At 42.7% G+C, this 20996-nt stretch overlaps 1 protein-coding gene across 1 annotated transcript in view; it reads left to right on the forward strand.

Moving 5' to 3' along the window:
• Window positions 1-20996, forward strand: part of ITPR1 (inositol 1,4,5-trisphosphate receptor type 1) — a 2510606-nt gene that overhangs the window by 630803 nt on the left and 1858807 nt on the right. Inside the window, exon 12 of the mRNA XM_044076407.1 lies at window positions 15750-15849. Within this exon, the coding sequence (XP_043932342.1) occupies window positions 15750-15849 (100 nt within the window). The remainder of the gene's footprint in view (window positions 1-15749; window positions 15850-20996) is intronic.

Below are 20996 nucleotides of genomic sequence, written 5' to 3' on the forward strand. Positions count from 1 at the left end.
TGTAATACCCAGCTGGGATTTATTACCTCTGCTTGACCTTTGTGAGGAGATGCAAGATAGTTTCCACATCATTTGAAAGAGGTTATTCAGTGCTGCTACTGACTGGTGTTTATCATTTTGGTAGAAACATCAACCTTTAAGTGTTAAAACCTGTGTGCATTTAAGTTTCTGCACTGCAGTAGCCAGTCTGTCTAGCATACAGGCTTACTTTTAAAGTTGCTTGTTAGAAATCACATGCATCTCACCAGGTAACATTGATTTCAGTGCTACCTTGCAGAATTACCTGCATCAAGGTAAATTTGTTCCAACAGTTAATTTTGCATACTGTGCCTGTTTTTTCCAGTTGTATAGATTGCTATGGCAGTAGCCATAACCACTGGGAGTTCTCTCACAGAAGTGATGCTAAGTTTCTCTTGCAGGGCAGTGCATCCTTCTCCCCTCCTGTCTTTGCAGATATCTGCATCCTGCAGTGTCGGTACATTCCTAGTATGAAGATGATGTCCACCCACACAGTCTTAATTTCTTTATTACTGCAGTATGACATTCATCTTGTGTATGCGAAATGTTGGTCTCATTGTTTGGCCTGAGCAGGCAGCTAAGTACCCTGTTGAACTTTCTGTAATGCAAGTGTTAATTTTAGTTTGTGGTTTGTGTGATGACCTGCATGATAATTCATGTCAAGGTATGAAAAGATTAATAACTGTACTTGGGATAAACAAATTCATCATAAATATTTTCATATGAAACCTGAATCCTGTAGTATTTGTGCAGTTTTAGCAAAAAGCCTGTAGCAAAGGGGACAAGCAGGTGGCATGTCATCAAGTGTTAAGCAGCTGCCCATTTAGGATGTCATGCCAAAGGAAATGTAGCGAATAGCAAATGACGGAAGGGAAAATGAGAGGCGAATTGGAATGCTGTTTCAGCCCTGGGAGTCACCCTAGGCTTGGAGGGCTTCAAATGAAGGAGGCACTTTGCAGCCCTCTCCCGGATTTGGCATCTATAATAATCAAGGCCACTGAATATGCTGTTTGGATTCTGCCATGACATCAGAACCCAGCACATTCTCTCACTTTTGCTTCTCTGTGGCGAGTCTGGATGCCACAGTACAAGCACCTGAGTGAGACTTCCAGTTTAAAATGTCTAGGTGAGAGGACCATACGCATTTTTACACAAAGGATGCTCATAAAAGTAAGGTAGTGGTCTCTTGCCATCTACATGTCCAGTCTATCAGGCTAGTCACCTCAGACCCAAATGTCCATAACTTTGATATATTTCTCTTCAGGCTCCTTCATATCTGCTTCTCTGGCAGTAGAGGAGTCCTCTCAATAACCCTCTCTTCCACCCGATTCTTTTTTTAGTGACTATTTCAAGATAGAGTGGGAACTTCAGGGCCTTTATTAAAAACCAAACCCAAACTAGAGCAGCCATCAATGTCTGAAATCTTGTACAAAAGAGGGAAAGGAAACCCTCCTCCATAACCTTCAGATGTTCTTCGTTCCCCATTGCTGCAGTCCTTACTATTGGGTATAGTCCGCCGTCCAGTCGGCCCGAATACCAGAGTATAAGGCTGACGTCGGTCAGGGCGCATTAGACTGACGTCAGTACGTCAGGGTACTAATGCGCATGACCGACGTCATATCCTCAGTCTTTTTTGCCGCATGGTCCGATGCAGAAGCAGTTTTGCGAGTGCAGGTTGGCGTTCTGAAATATTTCAAACCGGAGTTTCAGACCGAAACAGAGTTGGCTAAGTACCCGTTGGGAACATTTTGGTTTTTCTTGCCTCAGTATTTAACCGGATGTCAGAAAAAGTGAATAACTGTATTTCTTGTGGGAAACAGATACCTCATAGGGATTACCATACCTTGTGTATACCTTGTTTAGGGGTTGCCGCTCTTGTGCTAGGTTTAACAAGCACTATTAAGAGGAGGTTAGACTGTGCCAGGTTAGTGTTTGGGAAGCCTAATTATAATATGCCGGATAAGGACAAAAGGGTTGATGAACCGCAGTCCCGGACGCCGGTTCTTTAGAAGGCTCAGTGGAGCCAGAGGTTTTGCCAGGAGTTTCCATGGAGTCTCAGGCAGAAACTTTACTGTTACAGGATGTGCCTTCTCAGGAGGTAGGCCAGGCTGAGGGGGCTTCTCAGGTAACTGTTCTTCCCTCTCTTCCCAAGGTAGTTAGAGCCTCTCCTTCTGTTGCCAAAACTTCTTTGAGAGGTAGGCCAAGTTCAGCTTCAGTGGGGGCTTCTCCTAGCATTTCGGGTTCTGTACCTAAGAAACATATGCTTAAAATGGCAGAAGATTTGATTACTATGATTAGAGGTTCTATGCGCCCTCCTGATAAGAGGCCTAGGGTGGAACCGGAGTTTGATAGTTTTGAACAGTGTTCAGAGGCTTCTGAGTCTTCTGGAAGACTTGCAGGAGTATCCTACTTATTCTGATTCTGATGTGGATGATTCCACTCCTACAGCTTCTCCTCCTGAGGATTTCTCATTTTCAGAGACTCTGCATTCCATGAGGGAGCACTTTAAATGGGAAGGCCAGGATTACTCTGATTCCAGGAAAAGGCTTAGGGAATTCTTGTTTTACCCCAGCATAGGCCCTTAGCTATTCCTCCTGTGTTGAATGTGGTGGAAGATGTTTTTGCAGAGGCTTCCTGAACCCTGACTCTTTGCCTCCTGCTCCTGTTAAGCCTGATAGGTATTACAGGGTGCCCGAAGCTCATAAGTATTTGTTTAAGAGTCCTAGGGCGGACCCAGAAACTATTTCTCAAGGGCCTAAAGGTGTTAAGGCTTCTGTGGTTAAAAATCCTGTTCCCACTGATAAAGAGGCAAGGGCTTTGGATAGGTGGGGAAAGAAAGTGTATACTTCTTCCACTCTAGCCATGAGAGCGTTGAATTGTCAGTTTCACATGCTAAAATATCAGAATTATCTCCTTTCACAATTAAAATCTAAGGTGGATGCTTTGGCGGAAGGTATTGAGTGTAAAGAGTTGCTGGATTTGGTTCATGTGTCTGAACAAGTGGGTAAGCATTCTTTGCAATGTGGTTTTGATGCTGTACAGGCCTCCTCGAGGGTGGCTGCTACTAGTTCTGTTCTTCGCAGGCATGCCTGGTTGAGGGATCAGAATTTAGCTGAGCATGTTAAGACAATGATTTTGGATGCTCCTTTACAGTCTGTGTTGTTTGGTTCGCCTGTGGAAGCAGTTTTAAAGAAAATGGAGGACAAAGCTAAGTCTATGCAAACTGTTAAAGATTTTTTGCAGGTGCAGCCACCGAAGTTTAGTAGAAATTGGCCTGCTAAGGGGTGGACATATCCTGCTTATGATTCCCAGTCTAGGGGTAGGTCTAGACGTGGTAGGGGCAGGGCTCAAGGTTCTTTTAGGCCTAGAACAGGGAGTTCACCTGCTCAGACTTCTGGTGAGGGCAGGGGTCAGTCCTTAACAGACCCAATGACCTGTCTTTTCAGCTGCCAGTAGATTCTCGCCTGGCAGCTCCTTTGGGAGGAAGACTGTCTCTTTTCAAAGAAAATTGGGATTTAATTACTCAAGACAAATGGGTGTTGGATATCATTCACCACGGTTACAGATTTTATTTCCATACAATGCCCCTTTCAAAGGCATGCCAGACGTTCCTCCTCCACAAAGAAAAGAGGCTCACAAGCAAGTTTCTCAGTTACTCCAGATGGGGGCCATTCAGCCAGTCCCTGTATCAGAAAGGGGCCTAGGATTTTATTCTCGCCTGTTCCTAGTACCAAAGAAGGGGAACACGTGGAGACCAATTTTGGATTTATCTCTCCTCAACACTTTTCTGGACATTCCCAAGTTCAAGATGTTGACGTTACAACAGCTTTTACCTCTGCTGGGCAAAGATCACTGGATGGTAACTTTAGATCTCAAGGAAGCTTACCTTCATGTGCCTATAAGGCTAAGTTGCAGGAAGTATCTGCGGTTTCGAGCTGGAAATTCTCATTATCAGTTCTCTGCATTGCCCTTTGGCTTATCTACTGCACCCAGAGTATTCACAAAGGTTCTGGCTCCAGTGATAGCTTACTTCAGGCTTCAAGGAATTCAAATCTATCCTTACTTGGACGACTGCCTGATTCTGGCTCAAGAAAAGGAAGACCTTCTACAGCATCTGGAATATGTTATAGCAGTGCTAAGATGCCTAGGGTATTCTGTGAACGAAATAAAGTCCAGTCTAGTACCCTCTCAAGACATGTGCTTTCTGGGTGTGAGACTGAATACAGCAGCCCAGATGGCCTTTTTAACCCCGGACAAACAAAAGAGTCTATCACTTTACTTCCATCAACTATCTCATCAGTCCGTGCTGACTGCAAGGACAGTCCTTCAAGCATTAGGGTTCATGGCATCTTGTATTCTAGTGCTTCCCAATGCCAAACTGCATATGAGGAAGCTACAATGGTATCTCAAAATGTATGGACACAGCACTGCCAGGATTTGGACACTGTCATTCAAATAATACCTTGCCTTCAAAAGAATTTTTGTGGTGGGCTCAGGAATGTCACCTAAACAAGGGACTCTCTGTGACCCGGCCAGAGTCAGATTTTAACGACAGATGCCTCGGACATTGCTTGGGGAGCTCATCTAAATGGAAAGTGGATACAAGACAAGTGGCCTGCCAGACTACAGCATCTACATATCAACATGAAGGAGATGTTAGCAGTCCAGTTTGCATTAATGGCTTTCAAGGAGTTACTTCTTCCAGGGCAGGTGTTGATTCTAACAGACAACACAACTGTCATGTGGTACATCAACAAGCAAGGGGAACACATTCTTATCCTCTATGCAGGCAAGCAATGATTTTATGGGAGACTGCGCTAAGCTTGCAACTAACTCTTCAGGCAAGGTTTCTGCCGGGAGCACAGAACTCCTTAGCAGATGTGTTAAGCAGACAAATCATGGATCCCAGTGGAAACTGGATCTTCATGTATTTCAAAATTGACAGTGTCATGGGGAACTCCAGACATAGATCTGTTCGCTTCTCCACTAAACCACCAGCTGCCACAGTATTGCACAAAGGGGTTTCATCACACAGCTTGGAAAGTGGATGCTCTGTCTTTCAGTTGGAAAAACCTTCATGTGTATGCCTTTCCTCCTCTGCCTCTTCTTCCAAAGGTACTATTAAAGGTCAGACAAGACAGGCCAAGGATGATTTTGATTGCTCCAGATTGGCCTCTGCAACACTGGTACCCACTACTACGGAGTCTGGTAAGGAAGCCTCCATGGCCTTTACCTCTGATTCCTCATCTGTTATCTCAGAAGGATGGTCATCTGCTCAATGTCAAGCTTCACTCTCTTCATCTAACAGCCTGGCATATTCTGTGTTGAAACACAGCAGGTCTCAACTTCCTCAACAAGTTTTAAATGTGATTATGGAAGCTAGAAGACCTAGTACAAGGAAAGTGTAGAAAAATGGAAGAGATTTTTATTTTGGAGTACAGCAAAGAATTTGCAGGTTTCTGAGCCTAATTTGAGTGTGGCTCTTCAATATCTTACTGAGTTATTGGACAAAGGTTTGTCCTTCTCTTCCATTAAGATTCATGCTGCAGCAATTTCAGCTCACTATGATTGTGACCCACCATTGTTTATCCTTTGTTCAAGCAGTTTCTTAGAGGGGCAAAGAATATAAGACCCCAGAGCTCCTACTCCTGCTTGGGATCTCAATTTTGTGTTGGAAAAACTTACTCTACAACCTTTTGAGCGCTACTGCTGAATTGAAATACTTGTCATGGAAGACTGCTTTTCTGTTGGCTATTACTTCTGCAAGAAGGGTGTCTGAGTTGCAGGCCCTTATGGCAGTAGAGCCCTTTTGATTTTCCATAAGGATAGGGTATCATTACGCACTAATCCTTCCTTTATGCCTAAGGTGGTTTCTAGTGTGGCTTTAAACCAAACTATTCATTTGCCTACTTTTTATGCAGACCCCCAAAATAAAGGGGAAAAGATTTTGCACACTTTAGATGTACACAGGCAATTGCGTTATTATTTAAGCAGGACTAAGGATTTCAGGCAGTCTCAGCAGTTGTTTGTTTCTTTTGCTTTGAGTTCACAGGGCAAGCCTGTGTCAAAACAAACTCTTTCTAGGTGGATTGGCTTTTGCATTGCATTTTGGTATTCCCATCATGGCAAGGAGATTCCAGCTGGGATTAGGCCTCATTCCACTAGGGCTACTGCCACTTCAACAGCATTTCTAAGGGGGGTGGCAACTAAGGATATTTTGGAAGCAGCTACTTGGAGTTCAGTGCATACTTTCTCTAAGCATTATCACCTTCCTATCTACTCTAAGTCTAGGGCTGGTTTTGCCACAGCTGTTTTGCAAGGCATGTTGTCAGCTCCTGCTTCTTTATGATTTGCCAGCCTCCCTTACCTCTGCTTTGGGATTCTACCCAATAGTAAGGACTGCAGCAATGGGGAACGAAGAACATAGTACAGTTTTGTACCTACCATAAATGTAGATGTTCGAGGATCCCCATTGCTGCAGTCCCTCCCTCCTTCCCTCTCTGTTTAGGGGTGGTTGTGTAGGTGAGGTTACATGCTTATATTTTTGTATATATTCTTGTATATATTGTACATGTTTCGGTGCAGGTATTTTGGGCCTTGTCTTTTAGGGTCTTCTGACATCTGGGGCAAGAAAAGACTGAGGATATGACGCCGGTCATGCGATTAGTACCCTGCTCTGGTATTCGGGCCGACTGGACGGCGGACTATACCCAATAGTAAGGACTGCAGCAATGGGGATCCTCGAACATCTACATTTATGGTAGGTACAAAACTGTACTTTTTGCCCCCCCCCCCCCAACCAAACACACACATGTCTATAACTGCATTGAGGACCACTCTCTCCCCCCAGAGGAGGCCAGTTGGTAGCACTTGGGTAAAGAACCATTTTACTTGGGAAGCCATGGAGGTCTCAGATGTTAAGAAAATTATTCACCACCAGAGTTTAGATGGTCTGAAAACTGTGCCATTCCTCTAACGTTAGAGGCTCTAAAGCGAGCCTATCTTGGGGCATTCCTGGAAACTAGTCTGTGCCTCTTGCTCGTAGGAATTCAGACCAGTTCTGTAAGGTCTCCAGTTCTTGAGTGTCTGTAAGACCCCCATTGCCAGTCCAGCAGAGGTGTCCCTGGATCATGAGAATGTATAAATTGGTTTCAGCCCCAAATACATTTTCCACTCCATAGAATTGTGGAATATTTGACCATTTCAGGAAAATTAACAGCAACTCCGACCTTCAGAGTGCTCGACTGTCACTCTTAAAGCTAGTTGAGCTTCTTAATGAGCTAAAGGTGAAGGTGACTGATAATGCCAACATCCTGGCAGATAGGTTCAGTGCTAACTTTACCCCCCTCTCACCCCCTAGAGGGCCCATCTCTATACTAGAAGAACACAAAGTTCCTGTAATCATGGCTGCACAGGAAAAAAAAAAAAAAAAAAATCTCTCCACAGCCAAGAGCACAGGATCCATGGGACCTGACAATATCCCAGGTTGCGTTCTACATGAACTACAGAACAAACTGGCACCCCACCTAAGTACCATGTTCAATCATAGCCTTGCCTCAGGCTTTGTGCCTACTGAATGGTGCACTGCGTTGGTTATCCCACTCCACAAAGGGGGAGCCACGATGGACCCCAGGAACTACTGCCCCATTAGCCTGACTAGCCTGGTCTGCAAGGCCATGGAATATATCATCCATGTAACTCAAACACATTGGTAACCTCCAGACTCTGGACTCCACCCAGTTTGGGTTTGTAAAAGGCAGATCATGTCTCCTAAACCTGATGGACTTCTTTGCGGCAGTCACCAAAGCCATAGAAGAGGGGTAAGGTGGTTCACACAGCCTATCTAGATCTTGCCAAGGCTTTTGACACCATCCCCCACTCTGGAATTATAGATAAACTCACCAAACTAGGTATAGATCCCTATGTCACAAGATGGGTTGCCAACTGGCTCATTGACAGAACCCACACTGTGAAAGTAGCAGACTCCAAATCCGACTTCAGACAAGTGGAGTACCACAGGGTTCAGTCCTGGGTCCTCTCCTGTTTTGTATCTACTTCTCTGAAGTACAGGCTAACACAGAAGGTCTTTGGCTAATGAAGTTTGCAGATGTCTGCAAACTAGGAGCCATAATCGAAACTCCTAAAGATGTGGACATACTACAAAAGGGCCTCGCTGAGACAGATGCCTGGTGTCAAAGCCATGGCCTCAAGCTCATTGCCAAAAAGTGCATTGCCATCCCCTATGGTAAAAACTCTGTACCCATGAACTGCCACATAAGTGGTAGTCTACTTAACACTGAATGTGTGATGAGACCTTGGGACATAGGTGGACAGTAGTCTCTCCTTTGATCACATCATCACAGTGGTCAGGAAATCCTATGTGGCACATCTCATCACAAAAGGTTTCTCATCCAGAAAAAGAGGTCATTGTTCCCCTCTACTATTCACTCAGACCCATTATAGAGTACAGCAACCCTTTTGCTATGTACTTCACAAGACATCAACAACTGTAGAGGCCACAGAAATACCTCCCAGAGGATTACTGGCCCCAGACAGATGCCCTATGCAGACAGTCTCAAAAAATTCCAGCTTTACTCCGTCGCATATCGCCTACTCTGAGGAGATCTCTGCCTAACATACAAAGCTATGTCGAACCCACAGCTGTTGGACATGCTCCACTTTAAGAAATCCCAATCCCTCCGAGCTACACGCTGTAGGGACCTAAACCTTGTCACCACAATAAACAGAATATGCTGGAGGGATGGATTCCTGTCCCAGAGATTTCCCATACTCTGGAACAGACTACCTATCTATGTCAAACAGAGCTCCTCGTTAGCACTCGTCAAGAAAAATCTTGATTATCAGATGGGAAATAGGAAATTCACTCTGTGGATTACTTCTGTGGCTCTGCTCGACAGGGGCACAGGAAAATAATTGTCTTGGGTGGCGAAAGCCAGGGTACCTTTTTGGTTAGATTATATAGGCCCTAGGGCCAATAGCTTAGTACCTACCTGTGAACGTATGAATAGGGTGGTATTTGAACCTTTTCAGAAGGTTAACCTCTCATAATTAATCAAACTAAATTGGCTGAGTAAGTATGACATTGTGTGGCTGTGATGCTGATGACATTGTGTGGCTGTGATGCTGTGGATGCAACATCAGTGCTGCTGCCATGTTGATTACCATACCAAAATGCAGATCCTTAATGTCCCCTGCCCTTAGACAATGATTTACTGATTGTTTCTTGTGCAAGAAGTGCTAAGAAGCTGAATGAAAACTGTACCATTGGTAAAATGTTTCCTCTCCTATTTCCAAGAATATGATGGAAGGTACTTGCCAAAAAAATGGCCCTTGTATTATCACTAGGGTACAGGCAAGCAGATGAATGGGAGGTAAGGTGTACACAAGAAAATGTGACAAGGAGACCAGAAGGGATAGCCTGGAGGTTGTTGAGGTCATACTTCAAACTTGGAGCAAATGCTGTCGAGCTTTTGCCCACCCCAGCCCCTCCAAAACCCAATTTTTTTTATTTACTGCAAGCGTTAAGGCTGGCTTTCCTTGTTTGCAAAACAGTGGAAGGAGGCCAAGAGACAAGTGGTTCCTATAGGGGGATGTCGGTTGGTGTACAGCTTACAGTTCTGTCAGAAGTAGAACTGCAAGGAATTTTAACATTGCCAGAAGATTAACATTGGTGCAACACCTATTGGAAGACCTTAAGCTAGAGGTTATATATAGAGAATGACAAAGGGAGTGTAGGACACAGGTCTCCACACCACACTTCCTGATGGCCATGAAAGTTGTCTCTTGGAGACCCATTCTAGACATTTAAAAACTGAGTGAAAGTGACTATTCAAGGTCTTAAACCTGCATGCCTTTCTGCCTATTCTTCCACAAGCTGTCATGGCCACACTGGATCTCAAGTATGCCTTCTCATTCATGATGAGCACAGATGCCTTTTAGTTGGAATCGGGGGTGCTGGCTTTAACAGTTTTGGATTGGCTAATGCTTCCAGGGTCTACATAATTACTGGCTGCATCAGCAACCCTCCAGCTGGACCAAGGGCATTAACATTTCATAGGATCATAGGAGATTACTAGGCTATCGACCTGGAGGTCATTTTAAGCCTAGCTGTTTCAACCAAATATAATACCGTAGAAATACTAGTCAATGCCCAGATTACATTTACTGATGACTATCCATATCCAGGAGGGTTGTGGGCACTGTCCCCAGTAAATATTTACGGTGCGTCATCCACTTGTCCTGGTTCTTCTTGACCTGTATCAGAGGTGCTCTGTTTCACATGAATTGGTAGCCTGTTCCAAAGACTTGGCAGTCGCTGGGAGATAAATCTGTCCGTCCAGTCTGTCTTAAGTCCCTTGAGTAGGTGGGCCTAGATTCATTTGATTTATGGATATGAAGCAAGTTCATTAGGTTTGGGTCTTGGATTGCTCTGTAGTACAGCTAGAAGTCTCCCCTAAGAAGTCTATACAGTACAGAGTATAGTGACACCGACTAAAGTCAGTCCATGTAAGGCATATGCTGGAGGCTCTTTATCTTTGTTAAAGAAACCTCTGAGGTCTCTAATTGCTGCAGGTGCTTAGGTACTGTACATACCAAATGGGGAATTGTACTCTATTGTGGGCCAGATAAGCACCACATATAGAGGTGTTACAAGTTTTTTTCTCTCGAGGTGATGCCTTTACTCATCAAGTGAGCTACGTGGAGAGCTTTCCTTTTAGTGGTAAACACATGATGGTGAAAGTTAAGGTTGCAGTCGACCTGTGATTCCAGGCCCCTTACTTAGGGTATTGTTGCTTTGGTATTCTGAAGGGAATGATGATGCATTTCTTTGCATTCAGTTTGAGACAGTGACTAATACACCAATCATCGGTCTGTGTGAGACCCTCCTTTGGGGTTTCAGCGATTGCATCTAGTTTGAACTCTCTGCAGTCATGGTCAGCCACAACCCTTTAGTTTTGCTTTGATCTTCTGAGAAGTATACACCAAACTGTAGGGGGGCCCAGCATTGATGCCTGTGGCACACTGCTGGTATCTGGTCTGCTGGTTGATGTGGAGTCACCCACTTTGGTGTGTCTGGTTTGTGAGCCAGTTGGCAACCCATCTTACAATGAAGGATTTACATTCAGTTTTCTAAGTTTATTGGTAATGCCTGAATGTGGGATTGTGTTGAAAGCCTTTGTCAAGTCAAGGTATGCTGCATGCACAGATTTGCCCTCATCAATGGCCTTGGTCACACTTTTTCAAAGAAATCCACCAGGTGCATCGGGCAGGATCTGCCCTTTACAAAACTGAATTGGGTAGAATCCAGGGTTTGGAGGTCACCTATGTCTGAGGTCCATAAGATGTTCCATGCCCTTACGGATAACACTGGTCATGCTTATGGGTCTTTAATTCCCTGGGTCTGGTGCTAGGCCACCTTTATGGAGGGGAATAACTGTGTAGCTGTTCTCCATTATGCAGGAACAAAGCCTGTGGTTGATGAGGGTACTAAGTGGTGATGCTAGTCCGTGTTAGCCTGTTTAGGAGGCAGCTTGGGATGTCATCTGGTCCCATAAAGACAGTGTTCTTTGTCTTGGACAGGGCTCTGAGGACCTTTTCTTCAGATATGTAAGGTGGGGGAGGGTTTTGGGGGAGGCTTTGTAAGTAAAGAAGGGGATTAAGGGAGTGTATCTGCTAACAGGTTCGCACTCTCTGGGGTCAGTGTGAGATACCGTTGACCACCAGTCCTGCACATGCTTGGGTCTTACCCTTTAGGTGTCTTACATAGCTGTAAAATGCCTTATGGTTATCCTTGACAGTACTTGCTAGGTTTCTCTCTGAGGAGCTCTTGGAGAGTTTGACAAGTTGTTTTATTGGCCTGTTGAGGCTGAGGAGGGTTTTTCCATTGTTGGGTCCTTGTCTTTGTTTTCTTGAACAGCGACTTTTTGTGTTTGCTGTATAGAAGTCCACCGTGGCAGCTTGGTTTTATGTGGGGGCTCTGTCTTTGATTCTGTTTGGTACAGCAGAGTTTATACACTTATGCAAGTGATTTACCCTAACTTGTATAATAGTTCTAAAGCTTGGTCCTATGATGAGTAGACAAGTTGCTCTCAAGTATGAATTACTTTGAGTCTTAGTATTTGTCAACTTTCCCAAGTCCAGTCCCTACTCATTCACAGCAAAGATGTTTTTGGGGCACTGGCAGATTGCATTTTGCTCCCACAGAACCAAGCTGAATCTAACAGGTTTATTCTATTTCAAAAGAAATATCTGCACACGCTGAGGTACATTGTCAACAATCATGAGGGATCCTCCAGCAAGACTTTGGAAGGTGGAGACTTCGGTATCATTTCAGATGTGTTTGGCATTAGAACATTTTGTTCTTGGAGGAAATGATTCCTTATGCTTGCATAGGACTTGGGCTAGAATGGTGTCATGAAAGTCTAGGAGAATCAAGAGAATGCTGTTAAAGCAAGTCCTTCACACCCAGTCTGTAACCATAGATCTGTTTGTCACAGCCAAGGAATTTTCACAGGGGAATTAGTTCTTTCCATTTGGGATAATGAGCAGCACCAGAGGTATATTTATGTAAAGGAAGATAACTGCAGTGATCTAGGCATGAAGACCCTCAAATCCATTTGAAGTTGGACATCATAAACAGGATAACAGAGCACACTGAGTTGGTGATGTATTAACATGGGAAGATGGTCACTGCTTTGCAGGCTGGCAAAACAAGCTTCATACATGATCTTTGAGTCAGACATGAACATACAGACCACCTGCATTCTGCTGATGCAAAACACTGGCAGATCAAGTGAGTAGAAACAAAACAAATGAGCAGGAATGGATGTTCTGCAGAGATTTTTCTAAAACTTACACCCTTCAGCAGTATGAATCAGTCACTGACCGCTTAAACTTCTCTGACCAACTGACAGCTGAAACAATTTTTCTCCAGAGCACCACATAGACGTTTGGACTGTAGATAGCTTATTCTATTGGGGAGGTGTGTGTCTGCATGGTTACCCTAATAATCCTGCTGTTTTTGCAGTTAGACAGGAGGATGCACCAAAGATGCTGCTGATGCAACTTATCCCAAGCAGCATTGGATCCCTGTCCTACTGGAGGTGGTAAATTGCTCATCATGGTGCATCATGTTTACTTGGTTACCTCATGGTGTCATTAACATACCCAAGCCTGTGGATGCTTAAACAAATGGCATGTGTGATCTGAAGTTTCTTCCTTTTTGGGCACCTTTTCTCAGATCACTAATCATCATGAGGGAACCCAGGGATCCTGCCAGAAAGAAATCTTGTATAGCTATGCAGAAGTGGTTTTCCTGTGGTGCCAAGGAAAAATCACAATCTCAGTTCCACACCTGTGTTTTGAATTCTGTAATGTGTCATAGCTATAAAAGTAAGGGCCGGCTTTGTACCACAATAAAGGTGCATCTTCAGCCTGCAGTATCCATGGATCCACCTTTGTACTCATTGCTGCTACTTAATACTGACTTTAGAGACTGCTTATCTTAGTCCACCATTGGATGCAAATCTTGTTGGAAAAGATAACTTAAGCTCCTGTTTGAACTAGCTGAAATGTTTTAGAACTTGCTATTTTGGATTTGAAGCTTCTGTCTGCTTTGACTGTCATCTAGAAGGACCTCTGTCCTGCAGCTGTTGTGGAAAGAACTAGCAACTTTATTAAAGACAGGGTCAGCCTATGTACAATCTATTCCTCCATGTCTTAAGTGGCAACTAAAGTTTCTTTAACTTGGTCTATACAGTTGCCTGTCTTAGTCAGTAAGATGAATTTTTAATTCTGGTGCATGTGCACTGTGGTAACAGATGTTACTTGGAGAACAAAAAGGTAGTATAAACTAGCTTTTTGTGCCCTTTAGAGTTAAGAAGGGAAACAAATATGCCTGGTTCATTGCATATTCTGCTATTCTGTTCATGGCAAACATTGCAAGGAGTCGTGAGGTAAGACATTGCAAGGATTATGGCCACCACTATAGCTTTCATGAGAGGGGTGAGTACCCAGTTGTCCTGGAGGCTTTACTTTGTACCTCATTTCCAAACATGACAAGTTGGATATCTCATCCAGATGCAGAACAGATTCACTGCAATTCTGAAAGGCCTTGAATATAAGCTATCCATCTAATAGCCACTAATGACACTGAGAATCATCCCATTGTTTATGGCTACTGCAGCATTGATCCATACAGTTACATAACATAGTGGAGCTGTAAGACTAGGGTTTCAAGTAGGATGTTTATTGAAGTATTACCAATTACCTTTCACACTTAATGGTTTGCGCAGTCATTCAATTCCATTCCCCCCATGACTCCCACATCTGCCTTATTTGCTAGGGCACTAGTCTTCTCTGGCCTGGATGTTTATATTGAAGCTAGAATTCAGATTTTACTTTTCTATGGCAGAGAAACCTGGGAAAGGCATTTCATTGTTTATGTGGGCTTAAGAGTCTGAAGTTGACCCTCATGCCCTTTGGTCTAAAGAAAGATGGCATAGGTGGATATCACTTGTAGTAACTTTGGGAAAGTGCGGATGTCTTCCCAGTCAGGAGAGGGAATGGTACAAAACTCAAAGTAAATTGTTTTCTGCTGCAGAAGTCCCGGTGGGTATGGCTATTGAAGCAGTGATCTTGTCTTACATCAGTTAACTTCCTTTCACAATTGTACTGCTCCCATTGCTCATAGCTTTTTCTAATTCTCTGTGCCAATCCTTTTGACTTGTATTTTATACCAGTTTCATATTGTTGGATACTGCAGTTAAACTAAGCAATTCGTAATGATTTATTGCATCTCTCCACTGTGCAGTGCTATAGTTTGGTTTCTGCTGCTACAATGTCCTTTCTGTTGACTGTGCAGAAGGCACCACAGCCCAGGAATGATGAGACAAACTGGTTTAAGTTTTGTAACAGCTGCACCACCATACTTGTTTGAGTTTAAAAATGTTTTGTATATGAATGTATGTATGCAGTTTTGTACTACACATTCACGTTTCTAATATTACTTTTAATAGTTTCAGACTTTGCATATGTATTTTTGCTAACTGTAGTCTTGGTATGATCAACTGAGTATTCTGGTTGTACATGTAGAAATGAGGTAGAGAAGGCTGAATTGTGCCGTCAAGGAACAGTGAAACGTTTCATTCCGTTGGTACTGGGGGCTGGGGTACGTAGTCCAACAGCCAACTTACACGAGAGGAATACCATACAGGCATCCATAAAGCTTTTGTGCCCACATCAGTATCTGACAGTAAGGGTATTTCTAGATGGGTGCTAACGAAGCCCCTAGTTGCTTCCTTGAGCAATTGCATCACTGCAGGCTTCCTATGTTTTCTTGGTGCATGTACTTCCACCCAGTCAAGGCTGCCTTTACCAACTAGAGCACCCAGCCCCCCCCCAATCTTTGGTTATGTCCATTTCAGTGCCTTGCAAACTTGTTGCTTGATGATCACATGACCCTGAAAGTCCCCCCCCCCCCAGACTCTACAAGCCAACACCTGATGCTCTCATTCCCTGTGTTCCCCATCACCCTGTTCCATCATTCAAGCTGCTGCCTAAACTCCAGTTGTCTTGGCTGTAGTTAATTTTTTGCGCCTTAGGGCCAAGAAAACTTTGATATTTTTGTCAGACATTTGGGAATTTAATTCAGTGTTTTGCGGTTTGTGTGTAGTGCAGCTATGGTATTAACATACTGTTTGTCTTTCCAGGAACTCCTATGTCCGATTGAGACATTTGTGTACGAATACGTGGGTTCATAGCACAAACACTCCAATAGACAAAGAAGAAGAAAAACCAGTAATGCTTAAAGTAAGTTGATTAAAACATTTGTCACTTAAACTAGCATGTTTTTAAGTGGTAAAGTTTATAGTAGAAGGCCCTTCAGTAAGATGTATATTACACTTTCAGTTTACAGTGTAATGGAAAGTATTTCATAAGTGTAAACTGGTACAAATACTTCATATAGTAAGAAAAGACCGCTACAGATGACAAATGCTTCAGCCTTGTATGGATTAAGTGAACCAAATTACTCTACTGAAACAATCATCTAGTTGGGCTATTAGTGCCATGAGGGAATTGTAAAATATGCTTACCAATCGTTTATGTAACAATATTAGCAGTAACTGGTATATGTCAGGCTACTATACTTTGCAATTTTGTTTAGTATTCAGGTCAGAATAAGTTAACTTAATGGTACTATTAACTTTTCATGTAGTTTGCTTCCGATATTAACATATATTTAAAATCAGCACATATGATCAAGGAGCTATTCATGAGTCATCCTTTAATCCACAGGGATTCCCTCACTCTGTTTTCTTGATATTTGACTTAGAGCAGTTCACTTAAGCAGGCTGTGCTGAATTTGAAAGTTTAATGTGGATCATTGATCTACCCTGGACAAATACAAATAGCCGTATGCTGTTTTTTGGTATGTCATAATGTGAGGGGGGGATGGAAGATTGATCTAAGATCTAATTTAATGTGTGATGGAAATCTTGCTTAAGCAAGACTGCTGACTGCATATATTTTGTTGTACCCTTTAAAAGACTGAGCTTATTATTCTAAAAGTTATATTTTCAACAATAGCATTTGTATGCATCTTGCATGTAAGCACTAAAAATTAAGCTTTTTTTAAAGTAGTAAGACAGTGTAAAACTGCCAAACACTAAAGTGAAATTAATTTGACTGCCAACATCCTGCATTTAATATTGGCAGGGGTGACGCACAGCAAAAGGTTCCTTGGTTTGATTCTTGGCTGGGGTGCCTTCTTTGTGGAGTCTGCATGTCCTCCCTGTGTGCATGTGGGTTTCTTCTGGGTGCTCCGGTTTCCTCACACATTCCAAAGACATGCAGTAGGTGGATTGGACATGCTAAATTGGCCCTAGGTGTGTACGTGCGAATGTGTGGTGTGGAAAAACTACCGCAGCAGGGCTTGCCACCCGAAGGTGTAAACCTTAGCTGTAGGTGATTGTCATTGTTATAGTGACACCCTGACCCCATATGCAAAAATGGGGAAAAAGGGGTTGTGGCTGGATGGCTGTTGCAATAGTAACATGCTATGGCAGGATATAATTGGCATTCTTGGGGCAAGTAGATATTAGGTTTATAACGTATAAGCATTTGTAAAGCAATTGCATAATTGCCAACCTATAAAATTAGCCATCTGGTTTCAAGGGTGGCCGTTATGTATTTGCTTTTTAGTTCTTTGTGCATTACAATCAAGCCTAATTACTGTTTGCCACTACAGTGAGATATTAATATTCTAAAAGCACATTGACTTTGGGAGATGTACTCGTCAAACCTTCATGTTTTGTAGTTTGAAGAGTTTTCCATGACACTTAGGATGTGATCATGAAAATGAAAACAGTAAAATGAGGAAGGACTATAACTTTGCAAGGCTCTACTATATCCAATGGCTTACTCTCTACATTGGCTATATCATTCCTTTAACCTCAGACATAGCATTGAAGTTCTCTTTCATTTACTGAAAAGGGATTGCGGATTCCTGGAATGAAGGTTGCAGTCAGTCTTTTTTTCCCCCCGAGTGGAATGTCCTACATCACCAACTTTTTGCCTTGCTTATTATATGTGGATGATAGTTTTGTATACTGAACTTTTTGTGTGGCTATGTGCAATCATTTTGCATTTAGTAACACTAAACTGTGTTCTCTATAAGAAACAATCGACTACATGAGTTGCCAGGGTTATTTTGCTGCTGAAAGTCTTTAGGTCTGTCATCGGGCATTCTCCTTGACTGGTTTATGCAGTTTCTTTCATGTCAGTTTGCCAGCTTTAAGAAGCTACCACACTTTAGGGTGGGGGGTTTGTGTAAAGATGTGCTGTGAGTTGGTGACTACAGCATGGTTAACTCTAGAACTAAGTGGTTTCACCATTTGTACTTGAGCAGTTTGGATAACTACCATTATATATTTTGCAATAGGAAGGTTTTGGAAAGAACAGTATATTAAGGTCTAACTAGAGGTCTCCTTAGTTGGTCATACAGGTTGTTTTATCTTTTGTACTAATTAGACAACTTTGAGGTACACTGTGCTGCTCACCTGTTAAGTACACCTAACCACAGAACCTGTCAGTATTTAAAGAGTTTAGATGAGGTTGCTGCATTTTGATGTGAAGACAAGTGAATCGACTGAATCACCCTTGGCTTGCCATTCAAGATCAGCACTAGCATTGCCTGTATTTTCTTGGGGTGTAGCATGTAAAGCACTGTCTGAAATTGCCAAAGTTCTTCTCTGCCACTCAACACCAAAAGCATTTCTGTTCCATATTGTGGCCAAAAATGTTATGGTGTTCGTAGTCTCATTTGAGGATTGAGAAGAAAGTCTTCCATACAACTTATTAGCATTATTTGGGATATAACATTATTGAATTTTGGAGGGTATGTCCATGGCCTAGTACCTTTGAAGGCCAATCCATGACTAAGGTGGTGGTCTGGACCCTGCAGGTGCTGAGCTCATATTCACTTAGTAAGAGCTCTTTTATTCACTAGTCTTCAGCAGATGCCCAGAAGAGGTGCCTCTGGTTCCTGTGTCGAGGTGGGTGCATTCTGGTCTGCTGCTTTCCCATAACCTCTTCAGTTGTATAGAGTTGGAGGCTAGCCAGACTTATTCTCCTAAGTAGTGTCTAAAGGCTGAGAACTTGTATGCTATGCGATTCCAACTCCTTTGTCCTTCCCTAGGCACAGAAAGGGTTGCATAGGCTATTACATTTTTGGCAAATGGTTGTCTGGGTGCCTCCCAAGGAAAGGGCACCAGAGTAAGGACTTGAGGAGGGGGATGAGGAATCTGAAGTCAGCAGAGATGTTCAGTAAAAATGTGTAGCATTTACTTTTGCCTTTGTGTCCTGGGTTATGGTTGAAAAAGGTTTACTGACAAGCCTTGCAATTGTATAACAGTTAAGGAAGTAACCTTATATGAAGACTGGATCTCCCCAAAGCAAGTCTGCATATGGAATCAGAAAATGAAAGGCTAGCTCAGTTTCTTTAAATGTCTCCAATGAAAATGCACGGGTAAGAAAGATATAAGTGCATTATCACGATAGTCCGTATGCATTTCTAATGCATATTACTAAAGACTCCCATTTTCTTCCACCAAAGTTAAATTGTAGTATCTACAACTCCAATTCTTTATTCCCCCTAAAAAGCCTAACAATTTCAGGTGCGATTGACAGCACTAACCTGATACAGGGAATGTGAATTGCAGTATGTGTTCTGTAATAAAGCAGTATTTTGTTAATAAAATGCGTACAGGAGGAATTGACTTGAGGCAGGAAAGGAATGAGGCATTTGCCCTGCTGACGTTTCGGGGGGGGGCATGAGAAGGGCCATGGGGATATGGTAGAACACACCTGTTGTCATGACTACCATTGGTGAACATGACTTTGGTATTGTCAGCAAAGGTTGGCTTCTTACCAAAGAAATTAGTTCAGGTCTGTCAATGTAAAGTCACTTAATATACCAAAAAAGGGGTCAATCAGATTTTGTCAAAGCCCTGTGGCTCTGTAAATGATGCTGCAGCTGGACCAATTTCCATCGCCCTCTGCCTACTATAAATTGTTTAAAAAAAATTAACCTGCTTTACCTGTAAAGGGTGCTGTTGGTGGACTCCAGTTCCATAGCTTTCAACTTGTCTCCAAAATGTGAAACATACCCCTCATAATGTGGAACACATGGACAAAATGTGGAACACTTACTTTACTAAACTTGAGTGTTGCAGAATTGTTCTTTTATACTTAAGTTCTGGTTGATTAAGTGATGTTTACTGTGAATGTTAAGAACATTGAATGCGAGACATCTGAGTAACATGGACTTGAGATTCAAAGTGAGAAATGTCCATTTCATGATGGCTAGGCCAGCTTCAGTACCAGAAATTGTGTGAATATGTAGCAAGTGATCCTACTGTTATAGTTTATTCAAAATCCCACCTCAAACAAGAATGTTTACATTCCATAAGTTTTGGGTGGAGTTCTGTAAGAAAATTCCCTACCAATTTTAAAAGGAAAGATGTTTAAACTGCCCTCACAATAGTCCTGAGTCCCTGACAAACGTCATGCAGCAAAGAGAGGACTACATAGCCATGACATGGTCACCAAGCAATGGAGAGTGAAGCCCACTTAGAGGGTATGGTAAGGCAAGCACTGTTACTTCAAAAGGTAAGTTTAACTGTTTGAGAGTGGGTGGAGGACCTGGAGACCAGTAAGCAGGAGGTGAAACCACGATAGATGCCTAGATGTTTAATTCTAGCAAGCCCTGACATATTTCCAAAAGCAGCAAGGAACAAACGAGATCTCGGTGAGCTCCTCTCCCAAGCTTAATTGAACTTGGATATTTTCCAGATCACATTTGTATGTTTTTCCCATAGTAGGCATTAACTGTACAATAACCATACTGGCCGCAAAACTTTTACTGTCAAGACTTTGTATCATAAGTGTTAAGTATAGAATGTGTTATTTCTGGGCATAATAAAAACGACTAAATTATTCAGTAGTATATCACAGAACAGACAGCATGAATGTCGCCCAGAAGTGACAAGAGGGGTAAGGATCGTTCTTGGGTGATATTGTAACCCTATGAACACCAACCGATGAACATTCCATAAAGACGGTGATTAGACGATCTAACAGCCAGTTGCACTGAGCACTGTTTCAAGAAGAGCAGCCACCTTGTCAGTCTTTAAAGGGTAGACTGACAAGTACAGCCTTGTGAATGAATCCATCCCATTAATTTACAAGTTCCTCCTGTTTGTATGTATTGATTTCACAGTACCAAGGTTAGGGATATATATGTAGGTTTTTTCTGCACAGCGACACCGTACTGCACTCTTCCATTTTTTGAAAACAGTGATTCTTAAAGCATGCATAGTCTTCCCGAAGTGCAGCAAAATTAGCATGTAAATCAAGACAAAGTAGATGAGGGATTATAGAGCCAAATATACTTTACC

This window comes from Protopterus annectens, chromosome 7.part0, assembly GCF_019279795.1.
Source record: "Protopterus annectens isolate FY-2018-M chromosome 7.part0, PAN1.0, whole genome shotgun sequence".
Taxonomy (NCBI): Eukaryota; Metazoa; Chordata; order Ceratodontiformes; family Protopteridae; genus Protopterus; species Protopterus annectens.